This window comes from Natrix helvetica (assembly GCF_964273705.1).
Source record: "Natrix helvetica genome assembly, chromosome: 1".
NCBI lineage: Eukaryota > Metazoa > Chordata > Lepidosauria > Squamata > Natricidae > Natrix > Natrix helvetica.
Window position 1 is genome coordinate 201,017,868 of NC_138548.1, and position 23,465 is coordinate 201,041,332.

At 38.8% G+C, this 23,465-nt stretch overlaps 1 protein-coding gene across 7 annotated transcripts in view; it reads left to right on the forward strand.

Annotated features, from left to right (window-relative positions):
• Positions 1-23,465, forward strand: part of DNM2 (dynamin 2) — a 106,559-nt gene that overhangs the window by 997 nt on the left and 82,097 nt on the right. For all 7 annotated transcript variants that reach the window (XR_014176136.1, XM_081961820.1, XM_081961821.1 and 4 more), the window contains exons 2-5: positions 12,898-12,971; positions 13,220-13,369; positions 14,361-14,564; positions 20,503-20,601. Coding sequence is in view for 6 of the 7 variants with exons in the window: in XM_081961820.1 (XP_081817946.1) it covers positions 12,898-12,971; positions 13,220-13,369; positions 14,361-14,564; positions 20,503-20,601 (527 nt within the window). In the remaining variant the exon portion in view is untranslated. The remainder of the gene's footprint in view (positions 1-12,897; positions 12,972-13,219; positions 13,370-14,360; positions 14,565-20,502; positions 20,602-23,465) is intronic.

Consider the following 23,465-nt stretch of genomic DNA (forward strand, 5'->3'; position numbering starts at 1 on the left):
TAATTGTACAGCTGATTGTATGAATAAATTATGAAAATTGAAGTGATTTTTCATATAGACATTTTAAGTTTCTCTTTTGTAAAATATCTCCTGGGGTATTAATGTTGTTTGTGGTCCACTTTTTTTAGTACTTTGTCGGTTGCAGAAACTTTCCAGTGACTAATTGGTTTATGAATTATTTCTGTTACTATGTAAACAGAAGATACGTTTTAAGACCCTCCTTTAAAGTTGCATGAATAGAAAATGCATTGCCTCCTTTTCTTTTATATGCAGATAGTGCATCAGTCTTAGAATAATGATTTAAAAATCTTATTAACCTGGACTTGTGTAGAAATAGTCCTCTGCTTTGGACAGTTGAACTTACGATGGACCTGGTATAGAAATTCCGATGGCTGCCGCCGTCCCCCCCCCCCCCCCCTCCGCGGGCTCCTGCCTGCCTGCCTGCCTGCCTGCCTGCCTGCCTTGGGATTGGATTTTGGATGCTTGGCAGCCTACTCGCAGTTATGGCCGTTTGCAGCTTCCTATGGTCATGTGACCATTTTTGTCTGCAAACTGGCATTCACTTCTAGTTTCCTGCAAAAAATACCCATTGGATACAATTGTTTTGCAAGAAATACCATGGCATTTCTTAATTACTACGAAAAGGTCATTAAATGGGTGTGGTCATGTGATGACCCATTTAACCAACTTGAATTACGACCACAATTTAGGTTTAATTATGGTCTTAAGCCGAGGACTATCTATAGTGCTCCCCCCCCCCAATAAGCCATAGTTGTCATTACAAGCTACTGATGCCTATTGTGGTAGACTAATGGTCCTGTGATATCTTGCATCATAATTCTATTTAAAGATGCTTATGTGCAGGATAGAATTATTTTGTTAATTCTTTTTCTTTTGAGGACCAGAGAAATGTATTTTCTCTACATATTTTCTGTACATTTTTATCCTGCCTTTATTACTTTATAAGTAACTCAAGGCAAAAAAGATTCCTAATACTCATTCCTCTTCCTGTTTTCCCTAAAACAACAACCCTGTGAGGTGAGTTGGGTTAAGAAAGTCACCCAATTGATGCAAAGTGACCAAACTGGTGGAAGTAGAACTGACAAGTCTCCTGATTTCTAGGCCAGGAAGGTCAAGAGAGTTACTTGAGTTAGTCTGTTATAACCTTCCTTATATAGATATTATTCTCATTTAGAAAATTGATAGGATAGAGAAAATAAATATCAGAATATTTTAAATATATAAAAGGAATAAAAATAACAAAGATCTCAAATGACTAAAAAAAGTTTTTATCTTTGCACCAAAAGAAAGCAATATTGATGAGCTTTCTCAAAGGAAATATTTTATAAATTTGAGCTGCTTGTCTATTGTTACTTTTTAAACTTTAGAGGGGATATTCAAGAGAAAAATCAGACATTGAGGAATGATCAGGCACCTATGGATGAAGGCATATGGTGATCACAGAACCAAAGTTTAAAATTTGATTCAAATATGATGTCATAAAATGAAGTTCATTTACGCAAAATTGTCTCAATTTTTCTGAGTTTATTTCAAGAATAAGCAAACTATTTCAAAACTGATTAAAATTATTTTAAGCAAAGATGGTATATGCTGATGCTATACGCTTGTACATAATATATGTGTATGGAGTCCTATCCTGTCTCTCATTTACTGACAGAATCTTGACCAATTTACTTCATTGTTAACTTTATGTAACATTAAACAAATTAAAGCAAATATTCTAGTAAAACATTTCTGTTTAGAGACATTTGTGAGTAGGGCAAAATGGCGGCCACAAGACAAAGAGCTTCATTCTGCTTCCTTAGATGGTCTGCACAGTGCTGCAGAAGCTTCTGAACACCGCAAACCTCTCTAATTCCATTTGTGGTAGGGGCAAAATGGCAGCTGCCTTATAAAAGACCAGACAAATTTCTTCATTTTGCTGTCTTAAGAGAGGTCTCCATAGTGCTGCAGGAGCTCACTGTTCAGAGCTTATTAAAGCAGCAAAATGAAGAAGTTTGTCCCTAGACTATGTGACGGTAACCTGAATGCAGCTGCCATTTTGTGGGCAGGAGAAACGGTGACTGTTTTTGGAACTGTACCATGTAGCCGTGCAAAGAAGGAACTCATTCCAGTGCTCTGGAAGACCTTGGAACTTTTCAAAAAGTAAGTGAGGAGAAGGTTATTTGGTCTAGTGGGATAGGAATCAGCCTTAAGGCCTAGGAAGACCCAGTGGGGATGGGAAAAGACCTGTTGGAACCCAAGGGGTGGGAAGCATGGGGACATCTAAGGGATGGAGGTTTGGAAGGGCCTTGGCAGGCAGGCCTGGGCCTATATTAGGTCTCTAATGGACTCTCCCACCTAGGAGGCATCCCATGCTCGGTTTAATAACCTGCACATTCATTTTACATTTCATTGAGGAAAGTAGAGATGGAGGCAGGGGTGATTAATGACGGCTGCAAAAAGTGACCGTAATGGGCAGGATCCATATAGTCATATGTTGATTACCTATATTCTGCATAATATTATAATATCCTGCCCATATCCTAAATAGCTTCTTCGCCCGCTTTGAGGTCAAAAGACCTGTCTCTTTGGCTGTAACCCAAAAGCTCTCTAATTTTTAGCCACACACCCTGGATGAACATCAAGTGAGAGCTGTGCTGAAGGCTGTAAATCCCAACAAAGCTGCAGGTCCAGACAGGATGCTGGGGAAAGTAGAAACTCTGCTGTCCTATTAACAGGGGTCCTGACAAGGATTTTTAACATCTCCCTGCAGCAGGCTGGAATCCCATCATGCGTGAAAGCAGCCACTATTATCCCAGTTCCGAAGAAAGAAGCCATAAACAGCCTGAATGACTATAGACCCATTGCACTGACTTCTATAGTGATGAAGTGCTTTGAGAGACCGGTTGTACAACACCTCACATCCTGCCTTCCACCAAATTTCGATCAACACCAGTTTGCTTATAGAAGCAACAGGTCGACAGGGGACACAATCGCCACTGCTCTACATATTGCACTGAGCCACCTTGAGAAATCTAGGAATTATGTCAGAATGCTTTTTATATACTATAGCTCGGCCTTTAACACCATCTTACCAGGCATTCTCATTGAAAAGCTGACTGACCTGAATTTCCTTCCCCTCACTTGTGACTGGATGAAAGACTTCCTGACGGATCGTCCACAACAGTAAGGGTTGGGTCCTTTACATCTTCCATGCTGAAGCTCAGCGCAGTCTCCCTTCACAGCTGTGTGCTCAGCCCCTACCTGTACTCGCTGTATATACATGACTGCATACCCTCTGATCCATCCAACATCATAATAAAGTTTGCAGATGACACAACGGTGCTGGGTCTCATAACTGGAGGGGACGAATCAGCATACAGGGAAGAAGTCCAGAAGGTATCTGCATGGTGCTCAAAAAACAACTTACATCTAAATACTAGTAAGACAAAGAAGATGGTGCTAGATTTCCAGAAGCACAAAGAGGAACCTGCCCCACTGTATATCGAGGGGGACTGTGTGAAGAGGGTTTCCTCTTTTAAATTCTTGGAAGTGCTTATTAGTCAAGATCTCACGTGGAAAAACAACACATCTCTGGTGATTGGCAAGGCCCAACAGAAACTTCATTTCCTTAAGAGTCCTGCAAAAAAATCTAGTGGAACAACGGCTGATAAGCTCTATCGGTCCACAATAGAAAGTGTCCTCACATGCTGCATTACAGTATGGTATGCTGGTTTAACTGCTGTGGACAGGAAGGCACTACAAAGAGTAATAAATTCAGCACAAGAAACCATTGGTTGATCTCTAACACCACTGGATGACTTCGCCAGGTCTCCCTGTTTTACAAAGTAAGGAAGATACTCAGAGATGATTCACACCCTGGTCAGTGTCTCTTCGCACTTCTACCATCGGGCAGAAGACATCAAAGCATAGCCAGCCAAACAAATAGATTTAAAAATAGTTTCTATCCTTGGGCTGTCAGACTCTTAAACACAACCACAATCACTCCACACAAATGCTGAAACATGTGACTATTTTTTTTTCTTTTTTCATTTCCCCTAATTACTTTTATTTGGATTATTACTTATACTATTTATGTTGTTTGTATTTGTTGTCATGGATTGCACCAGTGTGCTAAAACCAATTTCATTGTATTTATTTTGTACAATGACAATAAAGGCTATATATATAATTTGATGCCCAAATGTAGCAATATTTTAGGTTCAGAGAAGATAGTGATTTCTATTCATTTTGACAATGTACTTCCAAAAATGCAGCCTATAATTGCATTTGCTTTTTTTAATAGTTGTACCACATTGTTGGTTCATGTTCAGCTTGTGATCTGCCCAAACATCCACAGAATCATAGGGTTGCAAGTCACTTTGGAAGTCTTAGTGCAACCCCATGCTCAAAGCAGGAATTTTATATCATCTCAGTCAAATGGTTATCCAGTCTATTGTATTTTTGAAAATCTCGACTAATGGAGTGTCCACAACCCTAGAATGGGGTTGAAGGCAAACTATTCCATTGATTGATTGCTCTCACTGTCAGTTCTCCTTACTCCTAGATTGTACTTCTCTTGGACAAATTTCCACCCATTACTTTTTACCCTTCTCTCTTGTGCCCTAGAGAATAGTCAATCCCCTCTTCTTTGTGACAACACTTCAAATGCTGAAAGACAGCTATCGTACCCACCCTAATCTCTTTGATAGGCTAGATATATCCAGTTCTCTCAACCATTCATCAATACGATTTAGCCTCCAAACCCTTTATCATCTTTGTTCTTTTTTGCAAACTTTCCAGCATCTTACATAGTTGTGACCACAACTGCACCCAGTATTCCAAGCGTGGTCTCACTAGTACAGTGCAAAGCGATAATACCACTTCTTGATAAGTTTCCATCTGTCATTCTTGACTTCTCCTCAGGAGCTTTGGAGAATAAGTTGATCTCTTATCTGTGACAGCCCCTCAAATATTGGAAGACTGCTATCATGTCGCCCTTAGTCCTTTTCGTTAGACTAGATATACACAGTTCCTGCAATGTTTGGCCTTTGGATTCTAATCATCCTTGTTCTTTGTTTAGCCCATCTTCTAAAGTATTAGCTATTTTCCTCAATGTCGTGTCCTTGCAAATTTGATAAGTTTCTCTCCTATGCCCTGATCTAGAGCATTTATAAAGATATTGAAGTGTACTGGGCCTAAGACTAACCTGTCAGGTTCCGAAGGGTTAATGAAAACAGCCAAACACAGAAACGGTTTGAAATGCAGTTTGTATTCTTCCTTCAGCACAAACTGACCAACAAAGCACTAAGGCAATGAATAAATTGTCAGAGCTGCCACCCGGTGCTCCCCACCACCTTTTATAGTTACTTAGTAATTAGGATAACCTGCATCCCGCGTGTGCGCACAGCCATCCCCTCATAACCGAGAACAAAAACCACCTGGCAATTAATCGTGGATTGTTGTCAGTCAGTTATCACTAGTTTTGTAGATTTACTCAGCTGTTTGTGGAGGAGTGAAGCCTGGTAAGTCTTGGCAGCTGGCCCAGGTTTCTCCCCTGAATGGCAGCTCTAGGCTCTGGGCTGGCCGGAGCTGACATGAACCTTGAGATACTCCAGTGCATGCTTCCCTAAATGTAGATGTAGTTCCATTGAGAACTACCTACTCAATGCAGTTAATCAGCCAATTGTGAATCCATCCAGTGGTGGTACTGTCTATGCTGTATTGGTCTATCTGACCGAAGAAGTAAGTGGTGATCTACTTTGTCAAATGCCTTGCTAAGAATATTATGTTTGCAGCATTTTGCTGATCCACTAATTTAATTAATTGGTCAAAAAAGGCAATAAAGTTTGTCTGGCATCACCTGCTTTTAACAAACCCATGCTGGCTTCTAGTAATCATCTTGTTTGTTTGCAGATGTTCACAAATCCTCCACTTGATTATCTTTTCCAGGACTTTCCCAGATTGGTTGCTAGTTTTAATACATTCTACCTCTTTCTGACTCCCTCCTTCCAGATTTGGGCTGTTTGTTGATATTCTTTATGTATCCCTCTTTCCATTTTTTATACAGTTGTTTTTCAAATAATTGCTGCCCAATACTATCTTCCCTCTCATTCTATATGTGCTTTTCACTTTATCTGTGTAATATTTTGTATTCCTCCCTGTTGAAATGCATCTAAGTAGTATCTACTTGCTGTTCTGGTTTATCAAGATCTTCCTAAGTCTTTTTCCTGGTCCATAAACTGTTTGTTATTCCCCATCTTTATGTCAACTGCAGATTTGGTAACATATTTGCTAATATTTCATTCAAGACATTTATTTTGTTAAATAGTACAGGGCCCAAACAGAGATCCTGTGGTATGTTAATTTATGCTTCATTCCAATTTGATGAGGAGCCATTAATGTACACTCACTGTGGGCAGATAGTGAGCCAGCTCTACATCCATCTAATTGAAGTAGCACTTAGACATCACAGTGCTTTACAGTCCTCTCTAAGTGGTTTTACAGAATCAGCATATTGCCCCCAACAACTAATGGAAGTTGTCTAGTTTGTGTCATCTCCTCTACTGGAATTTCATGTATATGTTGGTTTAATGCTTTGTTGAAGTCAGGGTAAACCATGTCCATCACATTCCCTTGCTCAGTAAAACTAATCTCTCTTTCAATAATCTTGAAAGTTACTGATCTACTCTTGGAGACTTAAATGAATTCATGGTATCCAGATGCTTCCTACCTATGTTTTTATTTTGCCATTTGTATTTAGTTCTGTTTAGGTCCATTTGAATGTAATTTCTTTTTCAGGGGAAAACTGAAATAGAAGTTGAGTAACTCTGCCTTCCTCCCATCATCTTTTTCCATTTTACTATTTTCTTCATGTAAAGTGTCAGTGCCTTCCCTTTTCTTCCTTCAAGCCTATTTGAGAGCACTCTATGCAAATCTATAACAGTTTCCTAAATCTTCCCTTTATTTTTCCTTTTCATTGGAATGATATGTAGTTGTACTTCTAAGATACTGGTTTTTTGAAGGTTCCTAATCTCCCTATGCACCCTTTTGCCTATGGATTTCTGTTCATGGGCAATTTTAAGCTTATTGAAAGTTTGGAATTTAGTATGCATGTATCCACTGATGATTATATCACTTTCTCACAGTGCTGTTAGCTCTTCACTTATTGATTTAGGATCAAATATGGAAGAACTTAAACTTTTGTCTCATCTTCAGCTTCTGCAAAGTGAAGCAGACAGCAAGACCATAAAGGAATTTTGCTGTATATTAGGAAAAAGCCTCCTAAATGTAGGAGCAGTTCTCCTGTAGAACCACTATGAGAGAAAGCCATTCAGCCTATTATATAACAACAATGTCACCTAATCTATACTTTTTTCCTATTTTATTAATGTTAATAGCCTGAGAGATTTTTCAAGGTATATGATAGCTATGGCTTTCTGATCTACTAAACTAATGGGATTAGTCTGGCATGATATGTTTAGAACTGGGGCATGTGGGAGAGGGCTAGAAAGTCAGCTAGAAAGTTCATCCCCCCTTTGGGATGTGCTTTAGCATGAAGTTGAAATGGTTGAAGTATTGAGCCCAGTGGACTTGTTTAGGTGATAGTTTTGCTGGATCCTGAGGGCCTCCAGATTTTTGTGGTCAGTCTAGACTTTGAATGGTCTCTGGTCCCCTTCTAGCAGGTGGTGCCAGGTTAGAAGTGCCCATCTCACTGGGAAAACCTCTTTTTCCCTTGTGGCCCATCGTATCTCTGTGACCGTGAGCTTGCGAGAGGTGTAGCCATTGGGCTGTAGGTTTTCTTGGCTATTCCTTTGGAGTAGCATTGCTCCCACTGCCACGTCACTGCCATCTGCTTGGATAACAAAGGTGGTTCGGGGTCAAGATGCTTTAGCACCTGTTCCTTTGCAAACATTTCTCTTAGTGTTTCAAATACCTTTTGGCAGGTTAGGTCCCACTGCAGATGTTCTCCCGGGTGGGGTTTTGCCCCTAAGGTCTTTAAGAGGTCAGTCACTCCTCTCAGAGTGTGTCATTGTCCAATGAGGCACTTTCGTGGGGTGTAAAAACCACGCCTTTCAGGCCGGCTCCAGTAATTTGAGATCCGACCTTGAGGAAGGTATGCATGGAATGTGCTGCTGAATGTGGCTGCTGAACTGCTTCATCAGTTCTCTCCCCTTCCTGCCCATGGCAACTCGAGAACAGACCATGATTGCTTTGCAAGTTGACAAGAACAACCTCATGATGGTACATTTTAATTTTTGCATTCATTGACCAGATAGATACTCACGAGATTTTTTTGAACCTGGAGAGATTGAAGAAGTGGATAGAATCCTATGTAGAATGAATTCTGCCACCTAAAGACTTATCCTAACTTCTTTTAGTGGTCATGGGGCATAGTTGATTGAATCTGAAGGTGATCAGTGCCTCCTTAACTGAGGTGAAATGGCTGCTGTAATAAAAATAAAGATCCTTCCTGTCTTAAAGAACCCATCTCTTGATCTGGCCACAGTGGATAACTTCTACCCATTCTTCAGCAAATGGCATTCTAGGGAATGTTATTGGTGGGAAATCAGCTACAGAGGACCTTAAAAAAGATATTATCTGGATTGTTTTCAAGATTCCAACTTGGTTGTGGATTGGAAATAGTATTTATGACTCTAATAGATTAACTTTGAGACTTGTATAGAGCAAATATGTCTTTCTTAGTTCTTTTAGCACTATTTGATACCATTGTAACATCATTGTGGATTGCTTATGAAAATTTGGAATTAGAGGCAACTTAATTATTCACTCCTATCTACATGTGTGGCTCCAGTCAGTAATTGTAGAAGAAGAACAATAATAATATAATTGTGGTAATTATCAGGGATTGGATTGGGACAAACAAATCAATTTAAACCAAAGCAAGATGGAACTGCTGCTTTTTTAAAAAAGAATTTTATTGGTTTTTAAATTTTTTGGGGGAAAAGGGTAGGTGGATATACAAAAAAATTTTTTTTTGGCAGCTCCTTCGTGCTAGAGGTAGGAATCTCTCCAATTCTCACAACTTTTTAACGAAAAAAAACCAGATAAAAGATAAGCAGAAACAGCATCTTATTATACATTGTATCAACCATGTGTTCAATCATCTCTTTTGCCACTTTCTAATATATCAACAATTAGAATGATATTCCAGATATATTTATTTTTGTGACCTGAGTCTTTCCATTATTGTTCCCTACCCCGTGTCCCCAGGCGGAGCCGCAGCCCCTCCCTCCTTCATGTCTTGTGTGTTGTCGCCTTTTTCACTACTTATATTTCCGTCCTCTAGGAGGGCACTATGCTTTTTAATGAAGGCCTCTGCCTCCACAACTGTGTTAATTCTAATTCTGTTTCCCTCCCAGAAGATCAGCATTCCTTCTGGCAATAACCATCTAAACCAAATTCCCTTATTATATAATTTCTTTGATAAGGAGGAATACTTCCTCCTCTTATCTCTTATTTTTTTGGAATTTGCTTAAGAATGGCAATTTCTTTATCTTTATATTTTAGTGGTCCCCCCCTCTGAGCCCCTAGAATCAGCCCCAGAAGAGCAGCAGCTGCAGCCACAGGAGGAAGGGCAGGAGTGACTGGGCAGCCATCACACCCGCTACCACATCAGTGAGCCAGGCCCTCGGCGGTGTCTTCATGCGGGTAGCTTGCCTCCCCGCCAGCAGCTCCTTCTCCAGTATCCCAGCTGGAAGCAGCAGTACAAGAGCCACTGCTGGGGAAGGAGCAGTGGGCAGGGCAGCCATCTATCCAGCCATCAAATGCTACTCTGCTGCCACATGTGCAAATATATAAATATATTTTGAGCAACTATAACCAATGAGAGGTGGAAGGTAGCAAGGGAAAAAATAATAACAAAATCAAGAATTGGGAAAATACAAAGTTTTTTTTCTTTTTCTTTTCTGCAAAAGATCAAAATGGCTCCAGCTTTTCTTCCGTTTTCACATTAGTTGAATTAGCTAAATTTAAGATGGTCCAGAACTTCGAAATAAGATCTGTATAACTAACTGCAATTTTTTAGTTTTAAGGAAGAACAAAAGACCAAGATGGCTCCTGTCTCTCTTCTCCACAGCAGTTGAATTAGATAAATTTAAGGTGGACCAGAACTCTGAAATTTGAAGAACTACATGAAATTATAAAAAATATAAATATATCATTAAAATCAAACCTAAATAGAATTCTGAATTCAGAGAAGCAGGTATTTAAAGAAAAAGGGAAGGAAGAAGGGGGGAGGGATAATGAAGGGTTAGAAATGGTGGAAAATAAAAAGCAGACAAAAAACTCCATTGGGTTTGGCAGTGGTATAGGGAAAATTGAAAAGGGGGGGATATGTCCCAACAAAAGGAAATAAAAAGCAGACTTCCCCATTTGCTTGTCAGAAGATTGCAAAAACATGACCCCAGGACACTGCCACCATCATAAATACCACTTGCCAGTTGCCAAGTGTCTGAATTTTGATCATGTGATCATGGGGTGTGAAAAATGGTCATAAGTCACATTTTTCAGTGCCATTGTAACTTCGAATGTTCACTAAATGAATGGTTGTAAGTCAAGTCAAAGACAGACAGATAAATATGGTAAACATATCAGGGACTCACCTACTGTTAAAAGCACTTCAAAGTAATACAGGTAGTCCTTGACTTACAACAGTTTGTTTAGTGACTATTTGGAATTACAATGGCACTGAAAAATGTGACATGACAATTTTTCATAGTTACGACCTTTGCAATATCCCCATGATCATGTGATCAAAATTCAAATCCTTGGCAACTAGTTCATATTTATTATTATTGCTGTGTCCCAAAGTCATGTTATTGCCTTTTCCGACCTTCTGACAAGCAAAGTCAATAGGGAAGCCAAGTTCACTTAACAATCAGGTTAACTGCAGTGATTGACGTAACAATTTAACAACTGTGGCAAGAAAAGTTGTAAAATGGGAAAACTCACTTAACAAATGTCTCACTTAACAACAGAAATTTTGGGCTCAGTTATGGTCGTAAGTAAAGGACTACCTGTAATGTGAAATAGCAGTCTAAAGATTTGCCTTACAATTTGATTTTATAAGCCTGATAATAATACTATAATTATTACTGCTTCAGACAGGAAGGTGGTGCATATAGTGGTGAGGATGGAAGAAAAGATTACTGGCAGTTCATTCCCTTCTATCCAGGACATAACATATAAGCATGGCTTGATCAGGGTTTGCAGTATTGTCTGGGACATCCTCTTTATCTGTTTTCTTTGCTACCTTCTGGGAGGAGGCTCTGTGATATCAGAAGAACATGTAGTTAGCCACCGTTTTGTTCCATACTTGTGAACTCTCAAGCTTGCTCTTTCTGCTATGTATTCAAGATGGACAGTAATTAATATTTATATGTATTTATATGTTAGTGTAGGTATATACATATGTATATATGCATTTGTGTTACAACCCCTGGTATGCCCAAACACAAATGCATACCTATTTCCCTGGCTTAGCTGATAAAGGAGGAGAGCCTGTGGCTCAGTGGCTAAAATAACTGCCTAACATGTAATACAGCCCTGGTTCGAATCCCAGTAAGTGTATGGCTAGCTGATGAGAGCTAAATAGCTTGAAATGGATCCATACTAGTCTCCCTTTATTTATTTATTAGCACAAATACAACATGTATGTATGTATGTATGTATGTATATGTGTATGTATGTATGTATGTATGTATGTATGTATGTATATATATATATATATATATATATGTGTGTGTGTGTGTGTGTGTGTGTGTTACTAGTCTCCCTTTATTTATTTATCAGTACAAATACAACACACACACACACACACACACACACACACATATATATATATATATAACATATATATATAACATATATATATATATATATAACATATATATATATATATATAACATATATATATATAACATATATATATATATATATATATATATATATATATATATATAACATATATATATATATATATATATATATATATATATATATATATATATATATACATACATACATACATACATACATACATACATACATACATACATACATACATACAACACAAATATAAAAGGCAACATTAAAAATAAGAATATGGTTTTCTGCCTGCATGGTCTTCTGTGATGAAGCCGAAGGACAGAAAGAGGGAGTAGTGACCTTCCTCCCATATTTAGGCATACCAGGGGTTGTAACACATTATATATATATATATATATATATATATATATATATATATATATATATATATATATATATATATATATATATATATATATATATATATATATATATATATATATATATATATATATATATATATATATATATATATATATATATATATATATATATATATATATATAGCATATCTATGTGTCTGTTATGCATATGTACAATTTTGAGAGCAAGCAACAGAATTTCATTTTTAATGTGTACCAGAATCCCACAGAAAAAAAATGACAATAAAGGTTATCTTATCTAAGCTTCCATTCTGTTTCTATAGTTAAGGAAACAGTAACATTGTACAACTTCCTGAATTTAAAAAAGTACTTTACAAAAGGGAAAAACTGTTAATAAATAAAAGTAGTTTCCCTTGTTTCCCTCCTTTATTTCTTTGAAATACTCTGTTATCTTTCTTATGACCAGCATTATTCTACGATCTTGCAAAATGTTGTCATTAATGAGCTATCAATCTATGTACACTAAGATTTGGGGAATGGAATGCTTTCTGGAAAGTTGCAGTCTATCATATATCTGATGACATACATTTAAAGATAATTTCTTAGTAAAATTTCTTGTTCATAGTATCTGTTTTAAGCTATCATAGCTATCATAGTAATATACTGTCAATATATTTTGTAGGGATTTCCTGCCCCGTGGGTCTGGAATTGTTACCCGAAGACCTCTCATTCTTCAGCTTATCTTTTCTAAAACAGGTGTGTGGTCCCTTCATTTATGCTTAAAAAGTAATTAAATTCTTTTGTGAACAATGTTATATTCATGTATAGTTTCTTCTTGGACTTAGAGTACTTTACACATTCAATCATGCCTTAAAAATTAGTAAGCATGATGAAATATTTGTATGGCTAAATTGTGATAATACATTATAATTCTTATGTGAGCACTCAAAAATTTCCCTTAGATTTGTATTTGAGCTTCACATGAGATATCTCTTCTCTTTCAGAATATGCAGAATTTTTGCACTGCAAATCTAAGAAGTTTACAGATTTTGATGAAGTCCGACAGGAGATTGAAGCTGAAACTGATAGGGTGACAGGAACAAACAAAGGAATTTCTCCTATTCCTATTAACCTGAGAGTATATTCACCACATGGCAAGTGTTGTGGGTTTTTGTAAAAGTTGAATGTTATATCTTCTCAATATCTAGGAAAGAAAATGGATATTTGGAAAATATTATTCAGAAAATCTATGCATTCCTATCCTTTCTGGAAAATAGATACAGGTAGTCCTAGATTTACAACCCCAGTTGAGCCTGGAGTTTTGTTTCTAAGTTGTTGCAATCATAACTCAAGTCTCCATATGATCAGACTCAAATTTATGACCATTTTTATGACGACTGTCAAGAAAATAGTTATGGTTGTTAAGCAAATCATATAGTTGTTAATTGAATCACATCATAAGTTAAACCCAGCTTATCCATTGGGCATTTTTTGCCTTTTTTTAAAAGGCAAAAAAGTGGTGCCAAATGCGATCATATGGCTGCAGGATGCTGCAACCAGTTGTAAATGTAAGCCAGTTGCCATGTGCCTGAAATACGATCACATGACCATTGAAGCTGGTGCAACAGTCATAATTTTGAGGAGACGTCTTAAGTAACTTTTTTATCATCATGAAGTCCATCATAATTTTGAACAGTCATTAAGCGACTAGTTGTAAGCAGAGGACAGTAGTAACAATTGTCCTATTTATTGATGACATTAAAAGAATGAAGAAAGCTCCACTACAACAAAGCCAAGAGATAAATCAGGCCCCAAACGTTGAAAATATCTTTCAATCTCATTATCAATCTCTCAAAATGGAATTATTTTGTAATTTTTTGGAAATAATGTCATAACCTATGAGTATAATAATTAAAAGCTGAGAGTATTTTAGTCTGTTATAAAGATTACTTTAATTTACTTATATTTTTTAATCTCCCTCTCTTTCATTTAAATGAGCTTGCTCTTGGCATTAATAGACACCCCACCCCACCCCACCCTTCTATATGGAAAGGTTTGGGGAAAGCCTCTAAGGTCCAAAGTTGAATTAAGACAAAACAGCATCTTTCAGGTGAAGTTCTTAGTCTTTGCTGATTTCCTTTTCAGTGCTGAATCTAACTCTGATTGATCTTCCGGGTATCACTAAAGTGCCAGTGGGTGACCAACCCCAGGATATAGAATACCAAATCAAAGATATGATTTTACAGTTTATTAGCAGAGAGAGCAGCTTGATTCTTGCTGTGACTCCAGCCAATATGGATTTGGCCAACTCTGACGCACTCAAAATGGCTAAAGAAGTTGACCCACAAGGTAAATTATATTTTTATATTTACTTGGATTTAGTGGATATATATATATCACAAACGTGTGAAATTCCAAAATATCAAATTGTGATGATTTTTCCAGGTAGAATGCACCAAAATACAGTTGCTGTTCTATAGTTGCAATAGTTATTGATAAGATCTCAATGTATTAAAAGAAATCTTCTGGTATTATTATTTATTTAAAGTTATTGGCTGGCCAACTGTGGGGCAGGAAACAAAACTAGATAAAATATAAAAACAGGTACAAATATTAAATCAAAGAGAGTTCAACAAAATCAACAAAACAAAATAGGGGCCACTGAACAAATAATAAGCATTAATCCCAGACCTGGGCCAAAGGCAGGTTTTCAAACTTTAGGAGAGGGGATGCCATCTTTGTGGGAGTTGCTGTTCTAAAGGACGAGGACCACAAAATAGAATGTACACTTCCTATGCTCCACAATATGGCAATGTTTAATTCAGGGGATTTGGAACAAACAGACAGGCAGAAACAGTTGGAGAAGCTCTCAAATATGGCCTTATGTCAGTAATGACGAACCTTTTAGACACCGAGTGCCCAAGCTGCATGCACGCCAGAGGGGGTATTCAGCAGGTTCTGATCAGTTCTGGAGAACCAGTAGCAGAAATTTTGAGTAGTTCAGAGAACCAGTATAAATACCACTTCTGACTGGCCCTGCCCCTATCTATTCTCTGCCTCCCAAGTCCCAGCTGATTGGGAGGGAATGGGGATTTTGCAGTAATCCTCCCCTGGAGTGGGAGGGAATATGCCATACAGAGCTTTATAGGTAATAACCAACACTTTGAATTGCACTTGAAGCTAATTGGCAGCTAATGCAGCTTGCCTAGGATTGCTGACATAGGAGTATGCCTTTACTGACTGGAAGAGGAGCAGAGAAAAAGTGAAACAACTAATAAAATTAAAGTATCCTTTACCTCACAATGCGAATAAGAACAAAATTTAGTATTTTGTTCCATACTTGTGCTACTCTCAAGCTTGCTTTTACCCGCCTGCTGCTGGTGCTGCTGCGCAAGCCTCCTGTGAGTCAGGAAGCTGTACAGCAAGTCCGGATCCCCTGTCTTCTCCCCCCCCTCCCCACTTTTGCCTCTGTGCTCAGAATTAATTTATTTGCACTTCGCCAAGGAAGCCAAGGCATGCTGAGAGCTTGGCCTGTTGCAGCTTCAGGCAAGCAGACAGCAGGATGGAGAAGGTGGGGCCAGCGGTAGCTGTGCTCCCACTCCTGTCGGTCCCTGTGCTTGCCGCCCCCTGCACTTAAAAAATATGAGACCTATGCAAAAATAAGCCCAAGTACTTATTTTCAAGCCCAAAAGAAAATAAGATTGGGTCTTATTTTCGGGGAAACATGCTATTGTTTAGAGTAGTAACTTAAAATTCTATGCTGCCTACCAAGCTATTAAAAGATTCCAGAAGGTCTATAAAATTAATGGGACATGAGGCAGAAATGCAAAACCTAAGCAGGCCAGCTCAACTACGTATGTTGTTGTAATATATTTCAGCTAGTTTTATATTACTTGTTATGGTTTATGGTCAGCCAGATGTTCATATTGGATTTGGCATTTTTATCCACCTATCACAGTGATGGCAAACCTTTTAGAGACCGAGTGCCCAAACTGCAACCCAAAGCCCATTTATTGATCGCGAAGGGCCAACATGGCAATTTAACCTGAATTGTTTTAGTTTAGAAAAAACAACTCGTACATGTTTAACGTTTCAATGAATCAAACAACTTTTTGTTGAAAGGTAAAAGTTTGCATTTGGCATTAATGTGACTTTTGCTGTTGTATGCACACTGATAATTTTTCTAATCTTGGCTCGCACTTTGTAAATTTGAGAGCAACACATGCAGCACTCAGATTGTCTGTTAGTCTAGGGATGCCAAACTCAATTACAGTGAGGGCCGCATTAGGATTGTGGTTGTCTTCGTGGGCCGGGGTAGTGTGGCTGGGGTGGGTGTGGCCAACTGCCACTGCTGCTGTGCTAGCTCTCCTTGGCCAGGTTGCTTATGGTGTGTGCGGGAGGGCAAAGTATGTGGGTCAGAGGGAGGTCCACTCCCTCTCCTTATGAGGAGACCTGGCTTTGTAACCAATGCATCCTCAGTGATAGGATGGGAGACCAACAGGAGAGGTCAGGAAGAGGGGACAAGGGGATGGCAAAAGGCAGCAGGGCTGCTAGTGGTCAAGTGCTAAGGCAGATTTATTTCAGATCCTCAATCTCTCATTATAATCTCCTTCCTGCCTTCCTTCCCTCCCTCCCTTTTTTCCTTCCCTCTTCATTCTTTCTTCTTTGTTCCCCTCTTTCCTTCTTTTTGCTTCCTTGCTCTCTCCCCCTCTTTCCTTCTTTGTCTTTCCTATCCCTTCTTGGATGCTCAAATGCAAAATGCCTCCTTGCCTTGTGATCAAATGCCATTTTCTTAGTAGTTTGTGGCCACTTAAAAGACAGAACAAACAAGGCTCAGTTTATCCCATGCTTGCATTTCATGGGGGCATCCGGAGACTACAGTACAGCAAAACTGTCAAAATTATGGCTCTGATAGTTGCTCAGTGCTCCTGTTTTTTATGTGCAACAGCGTTAGCATTTAAGAGCAGAGGTAAGTTAGTTGCTTTTCTATTAATACATAATCTTTAAAAGGGCTCTCCTGTAGGGACCCTGCCATGGTCTAATTCAGACTGGAAATATAGTAAAGGAAACTATCTTTTCCCCATGTACTTTGTCCTGTTTTCCCCACTGGAAATGACTATTTGCAAAACACAAGGAAGGGATAATTTCCTAACAGCTCACAATTCAAGAATACCAATGTGCACATGAGCTATCTCAGAGTGGGGAAGGCCATGGGGGGCCTAGTGATAGAATAGGCCCTCAAGGCCTCCCCAACCAACTAAGATACCTCATGCTTCTCCCTCCCTGCCACAAGGACTCACTCACCTTGCAAACATCTGTCTCCTCTCTTAGTTCTCCTGTGGACTGCTTGGAGAATCCAAGCATGGGTTAACTTCTGTCTGGTTGCCTAGAGACTGAGAAGAAAGCTTTGGCGTGCCTCCTCTGCTTGACCTCCTCAGTTCTTTCTTCTCAATCGAGCCTAGCAGATGTGAGCCAAATCTTTCTTCAGATTTGGCCATTAGTCAGCAGTTATTTCCATCTCAAATTCTCCTAAGAAAGCTGAGTGGTCATAGGGAAACTTAAAGGAATCGAGTGGAGCAGCCCAGCCGCCACATGGCTGTCGGAGCCTCTTCGATTCAGGCATTGGCCCATTTGTTCTTATTATCGTGCCAGCTGCCGATTGCCGTCACAGCGTAGCTGAGGGCTTCCACATGTTGCCTGTTCCTCAGGCATACTTCAGGGAAGCTGAAGGCAATTACAGCATCACCTGGAACCATCGGAATCCCCTGAAAGCCTCAAATTGAATTGCACCTGGCCGCAGATTGCCACGATCACCACAGTTTGCCCTGCCAAGCCCTGTGTGAAATCTATAGATCTTCGATGCCCGGAGCCTCTTCCTGAGAACTTGGTCACATCCCGGGCACAGCGGCAGGGCTCCCGGTGCAGAGGAACCATGTGGGCAGTTTGTGCACAGTCTCTTTGAGCCAGGGCAGGTGGTGAGTGATTCCTCTGCCTTTCCCAGTCTGGGGTTAGATCTGATAGTTTAAGGCTTCACTGCTCCAGAGTGACCAAAGGTAGACATTCCGGTAGCCTCCCTGGGCTCTTCAGCTGTACTTCCTTCTAAACTAACAGACGGTCTGAAGGTGAAGGTCAAGAAAGCGGAATCTTTCTTCCACAAGACTCACTTAGCGATCACTTGGGCTATTAAAGCAGCCACAGCCACATCCTTATTTAATCGAACTTACCTGCTCTGGCTTTGCCAATTACAGGCTACGATGGGCTCCGAGGAGACCAGGTTATGTCAGGATATCAATAAGTTGGCGGCTGCCTTAGAGGGCGGGGCTTGAGTCACGATGACACGACATGCAATCTTGGGGCTCCAGGATTGCTGTCGATATCTCTGTTGCTGGACGATCCTTTTGGATCTAAACCATTCTGAAGGAACGGTGATAGAGAAGAGCATGTCCTGCTGATCTCAGGGACATCGCAAAGTCCCTGATCGATCCAGGAGAAAGCTCTTTTTGCCGTTTACAAGAGAAGCAGTCAAAATGGCTGCAGAAGGTTGGGACAGTCCCCTGAAACGGAAGCAGAACAGGAGAGACAGTATGTCGAAATGGTGAGAAAAATCCTTATTATTAAAGAAGAGAAAACCCAAAAGACTTAGTTAAAATAAAATTGAAGACAGAAGGAAGGAAGCGGCGAATTCACCCTGGTTTAAAACTATCGTGTTATCTTTTTCACTTTAATTTTGTTTGTTTTCTATGGATGAACTTTTTACAAATGCCTCTTACTTTTAAACTGGACTGGTCTTTTTTTCCTTCTTCTTCTATACTTCTTCCATTTTTTGTATTTGTGGATTAAAAGTTTCTTTCCTCGCAAGGCTCGGCTGGATTGTAACCTTTAAACATTTTTTTTCTTCTGTTCCGGAGTTCGGAGCTTAGAAAGAGAGGCAAAAGGGGAAGGAATGTAACACTGCCACCTAGAGGCTAGAGGGTTGGCAACATCTGATAATACAAAGTTATTGGCTTTGTTTACTGAAAGGTCAGTGTCTATACAAGTGTTTCTTTGAAGGAAAGAGAAAGCTTTGACCTGAAAAACTTTACTGAATTTGTTTGAAACCTAGCAAAAGCCTTGGATGTTTTAGTGGCAGTGTCTATAACCTGGAAAAATGGCCCAATATGAAGAAGAAAAGGGACTAACATTGCAAAGAATTATGCTAAAATTCAAAAGTCTTAATAATCACAGAGAGAATTAAAAAGAGACTTGAAGTTATAGATCAAAATACAGAAAGTATGGAGGGAAGAGTTGAGAATACTTATAAAACAATGATGAAATTTGAGGACAGAGTTCAAAAAACCACAGACATATGAAAGTGATAAGAAAATTGTTGACACTGACAGCAAATAGAGAGTGGAGGGAAATGATACGTACGAAATACGAAAAGGAGAGATCGATGAACTGGAACTCTATCTCAGATGTCAAAATATAGATGACGAAAAGGAAGAAAATTTGGCAGAAACAATGAGAGTAATTTTGGCAGAAGCACCAGTGATAACAAAAGTCAAGCTGATGAAAGGAACAGATAGAGGGTTTCAAATCTTTATAAGATATGCAATGAATAACAAGTTGTCAAGAGAAGTCTACATAAGACTTATTAAGAAAACACTTAGAATACAGATTCTACAAATGGCAAGAGATATTGGACTGCACTATTTCTGGAAGATACAGGATGATGAAATGAAATGTCATAATAAAATTTAGTTAAATGTATTTAAATGTTGAGTACTATGTATAAGACAAAGTAATAATAGCTATAGCCAAATAAATGATTAATAATGAAAATAAAGCATTTATATATACTAGATTGATAATATGAAATTTTATATAAACTGTAATTGAGGATGATGGAGATGATGTTGAAAAACCTTTTTATAAAAGATGAGAAAATTGACTGATGATGAATTTGTCATACATAATATATAAAGATTATAAGAGTAGTGGTAGTGCGGTGGTTAGAAAACAGTATTGCAGGCTGACTTCGCTCACTGCCAAAAGTTTGCTTCTGACTGGCTCAAAGTTGACTCAGCCTTCCAAGGTGGATAAAATGAGGACCCAGATTGTTGGGCCGGGGGGGGGGGCAATATGCTGACTTAGAAACCACTTGAGAGGGCTGTGAAGCTCTATGAAACGGTATATGTCTAAGTGCTATTGTTGTTATTATTTTGCAAAGAAAAATTATCCTGAGAAAATTATTTTAGAACTTGCTAAATGGTTCACAATTTGATTACAATTCTTTTTTCTTTCTCAGGCTTAAGAACAATTGGAGTAATAACCAAGTTAGACCTGATGGATGAAGGCACTGATGCCAGAGATATCTTGGAGAATAAATTGTTGCCTTTGCGGAGAGGTAGAAAACCATTCAGAATTATAGTTGATGGATATTTCTTTCAGTGAATCCTATCTTGTTGAGAAGATGGTTGTTCAAAGAAGTAAAATAGCTGGACTCTTTCAGTTGGTTTGCAGGCCTGAATTATGGGACTGAAACAGTTCCATAATTTGTGATTATGCATTTGTGGATAAATTTGTGATTGCATTTGTGGATAAGCTCAGGTGGGAGTGGGGTGGGGATGGTGCATTCATCCTTGTTCTCCTTGATCTCTTGGCATCTTTCAATATTGTTGATCAATAAATCTTTCTGGACTGAGTAATAGGAGTGGGAGGCATAGTTCTGCATTGATTTTCTTCCACAGTTCCAATCAGTGTTGATTGTGGGTAGGGAGAACCTAGCTCATGATCCCGTCTTGGTTGAGTTCCTCAGGGATTTTGATTTTTAACTGTCCCCTCCCCACAATTCAATTTGAATCAAGCCTATGCTTGATTAAATACATTTTACGAATTCTGAGATGAATGCTATCAATCATCTTAAATAATTTAAACCATATATCTTTCAATAAAATATCAACCACTCACTAATTTACAGTATTGCCCCCCCTTTCTGACCCTCTTTCATGATTGGAAGGAGAGATAAGACTCAAGCTTCCTTCTGAGATGCTTTTAAATTTTTGGTGATACAGTTGTAGCTGTTCTTTGGAGCATCATTTGTCTCTAAATTGTTATTAGGAAGGTATAATTGACAGGTCTTAAAAGTTGTTCTGTCATGTGCTTGCAGGAGCACATATCATGGATTTGGTTAACATATATATGCTTCAGTTCATAGTAATAGTGAGTCACCAACTAACATTAGGTCCAAGACCACATTAGATGAAAATAGAATAACATAACAGAAAAAAATATTACTTTCTATCTTTTCAAAGGTGAGATAAACTTAAATTAAGAACCTTTTTCTTTCCAGATAAAATAATGATTCTACCTCTGTCATCTGAGTGATTTCTAGCCCTCTAAATTTGAAAAACTAATACAGACAGACAGCATCTTATTTTGCTGGGCAACTTTTGGCCTTAGGAATAAGAAGCATCTGATACTATAGGTTGCTTGTAACTATCTTTTCTCCTCTGGAAATAAGCATTAAGAGCTGGAGCCATATATACCTATGTAGAATAGTTATTTAGAAGCTAAGAAATAGTTCAGCAGAAAATGCTTTAATATAGATCATATGAATAGTTGACATATAAAAGAAATACGCAGGTGGGATTAGTCTTGGGGTATTTCAGTAAAAATTGCTAAATTGGTTTTGACGTCATGGTTATGATTTCATACTATTCCTTTGGATAGCCATTAATTTGACAAGTGGGTCATTCCATGTCAAGTGCTCTGATTTCAGAAAAATCCTTGAAATTATAGTACAAAAGACAGGGAGAAACCAGGACTCTCAGGAAGAAGAGGAGTCAACTGAAAGAGCAGCTGAAAAAACTGAACAGAGGAAACAACAAACAAGAAGCTAAGACAAAAAGGAGATAAAAATTAAAATAAGAATGATTGATGAAATAAACCAACTGTGGCTCATTTGTAAAAGTGGGCTGAAAATACCCTATTTTTGGTGTTTTTACAAAAACCGTCAACTTTACACTCAATTTGTGAACTATTTGAATGCAGTAGGAGAATGAAATTTTATATTTGAAAACCTTGTGTTGCTAACTTATTACGCACAAAGTTTCCATTTCTCATACCTTTCCTTCCAGAGGAAGGTGAAACTCGAAAAATTAGAATATAGTGCAAAAGTTCATTTATTTCAGTAATGCAACTTAAAAGGTGAAACTAATATATGAGACAGACTCATTACATGCAAAGCAAGATCGTTCAAGCTGTGATTTGTCATAATTGTGATGATTATAGCTTACAGCTCATGAAAACCCCAAATCCACCATCTCAGAAAATTAGAATATTACATGCAATCAATAAAACAAGGATTGTAAATAGAACAATATCGGACCTCTGAAAAGTATAAGCATGCATATGTACTCAGTACTTGGTTTGGGCCTCTTTTGCAGCAATTACTGCCTCAATGCGGTGTGGCATGGAAGCTATCAGCCTGTGGCCCTGCTGAGGTGTTATGGAAGACCAGGATGCTTCAATAATAGCCTTCAGCTCTTTTGCATTGTTCGGTCTCATGTCTCTCATCTTTCTCTTGGCAATGCCCCATAGATTCTCTATGGGGTTCAGGTCAGACGAGTTTGCTGGCCAATCAAGCACAGTAATCCCACGGTTATTGAACCAGGTTTTGGTGCTTTTGGCAGTGTGGGCAGGTGCCAAGTCCTGCTGGAAAATGAAGTCAGCATCTCCATAAAGCTCGTCTGCAGAAGGAAGCATGAAGTGCTCCAAAATCTCCTGGTAGACTGCTGCGTTGACCCTGGACTTAATGAAGCACAGTGGACCAACAGCAGCAGTTGACATGGCTCCCCAAATCAATACAGACTGTGGAAACTTCACACTGGACTTCAAGCATCTTTCAGTGTGTGCCTCTCCATTCTTCCTCCATACTCTGGGTCCTTGGTTTCCAAATGAGATGCAAAAGTTGCTCTCATCAGAAAAGAGGACTTTGGACCACTGAGCAACAGACCAGGTGTGTTTTTCTTTAGCCCAGGTAAGATGCTTCTGACGTCGTTTGTCATTCAGGAGCAGCTTGACAAGAGGAATACGACATTTGAAGCCCATGTCCAGGATCCATCTGTATGTGGTGGCTCTTGATGCACTGACTCCAGCCTCAGTCCACTCCTTGTGAAAGTCCCCAACACTTTTGAATGGCCTTTTCCTGACAATCCTCTCCAGGCTGCGGTCATCCCTGCTGCTTGTGCACCTTTTTCTTCCACACTT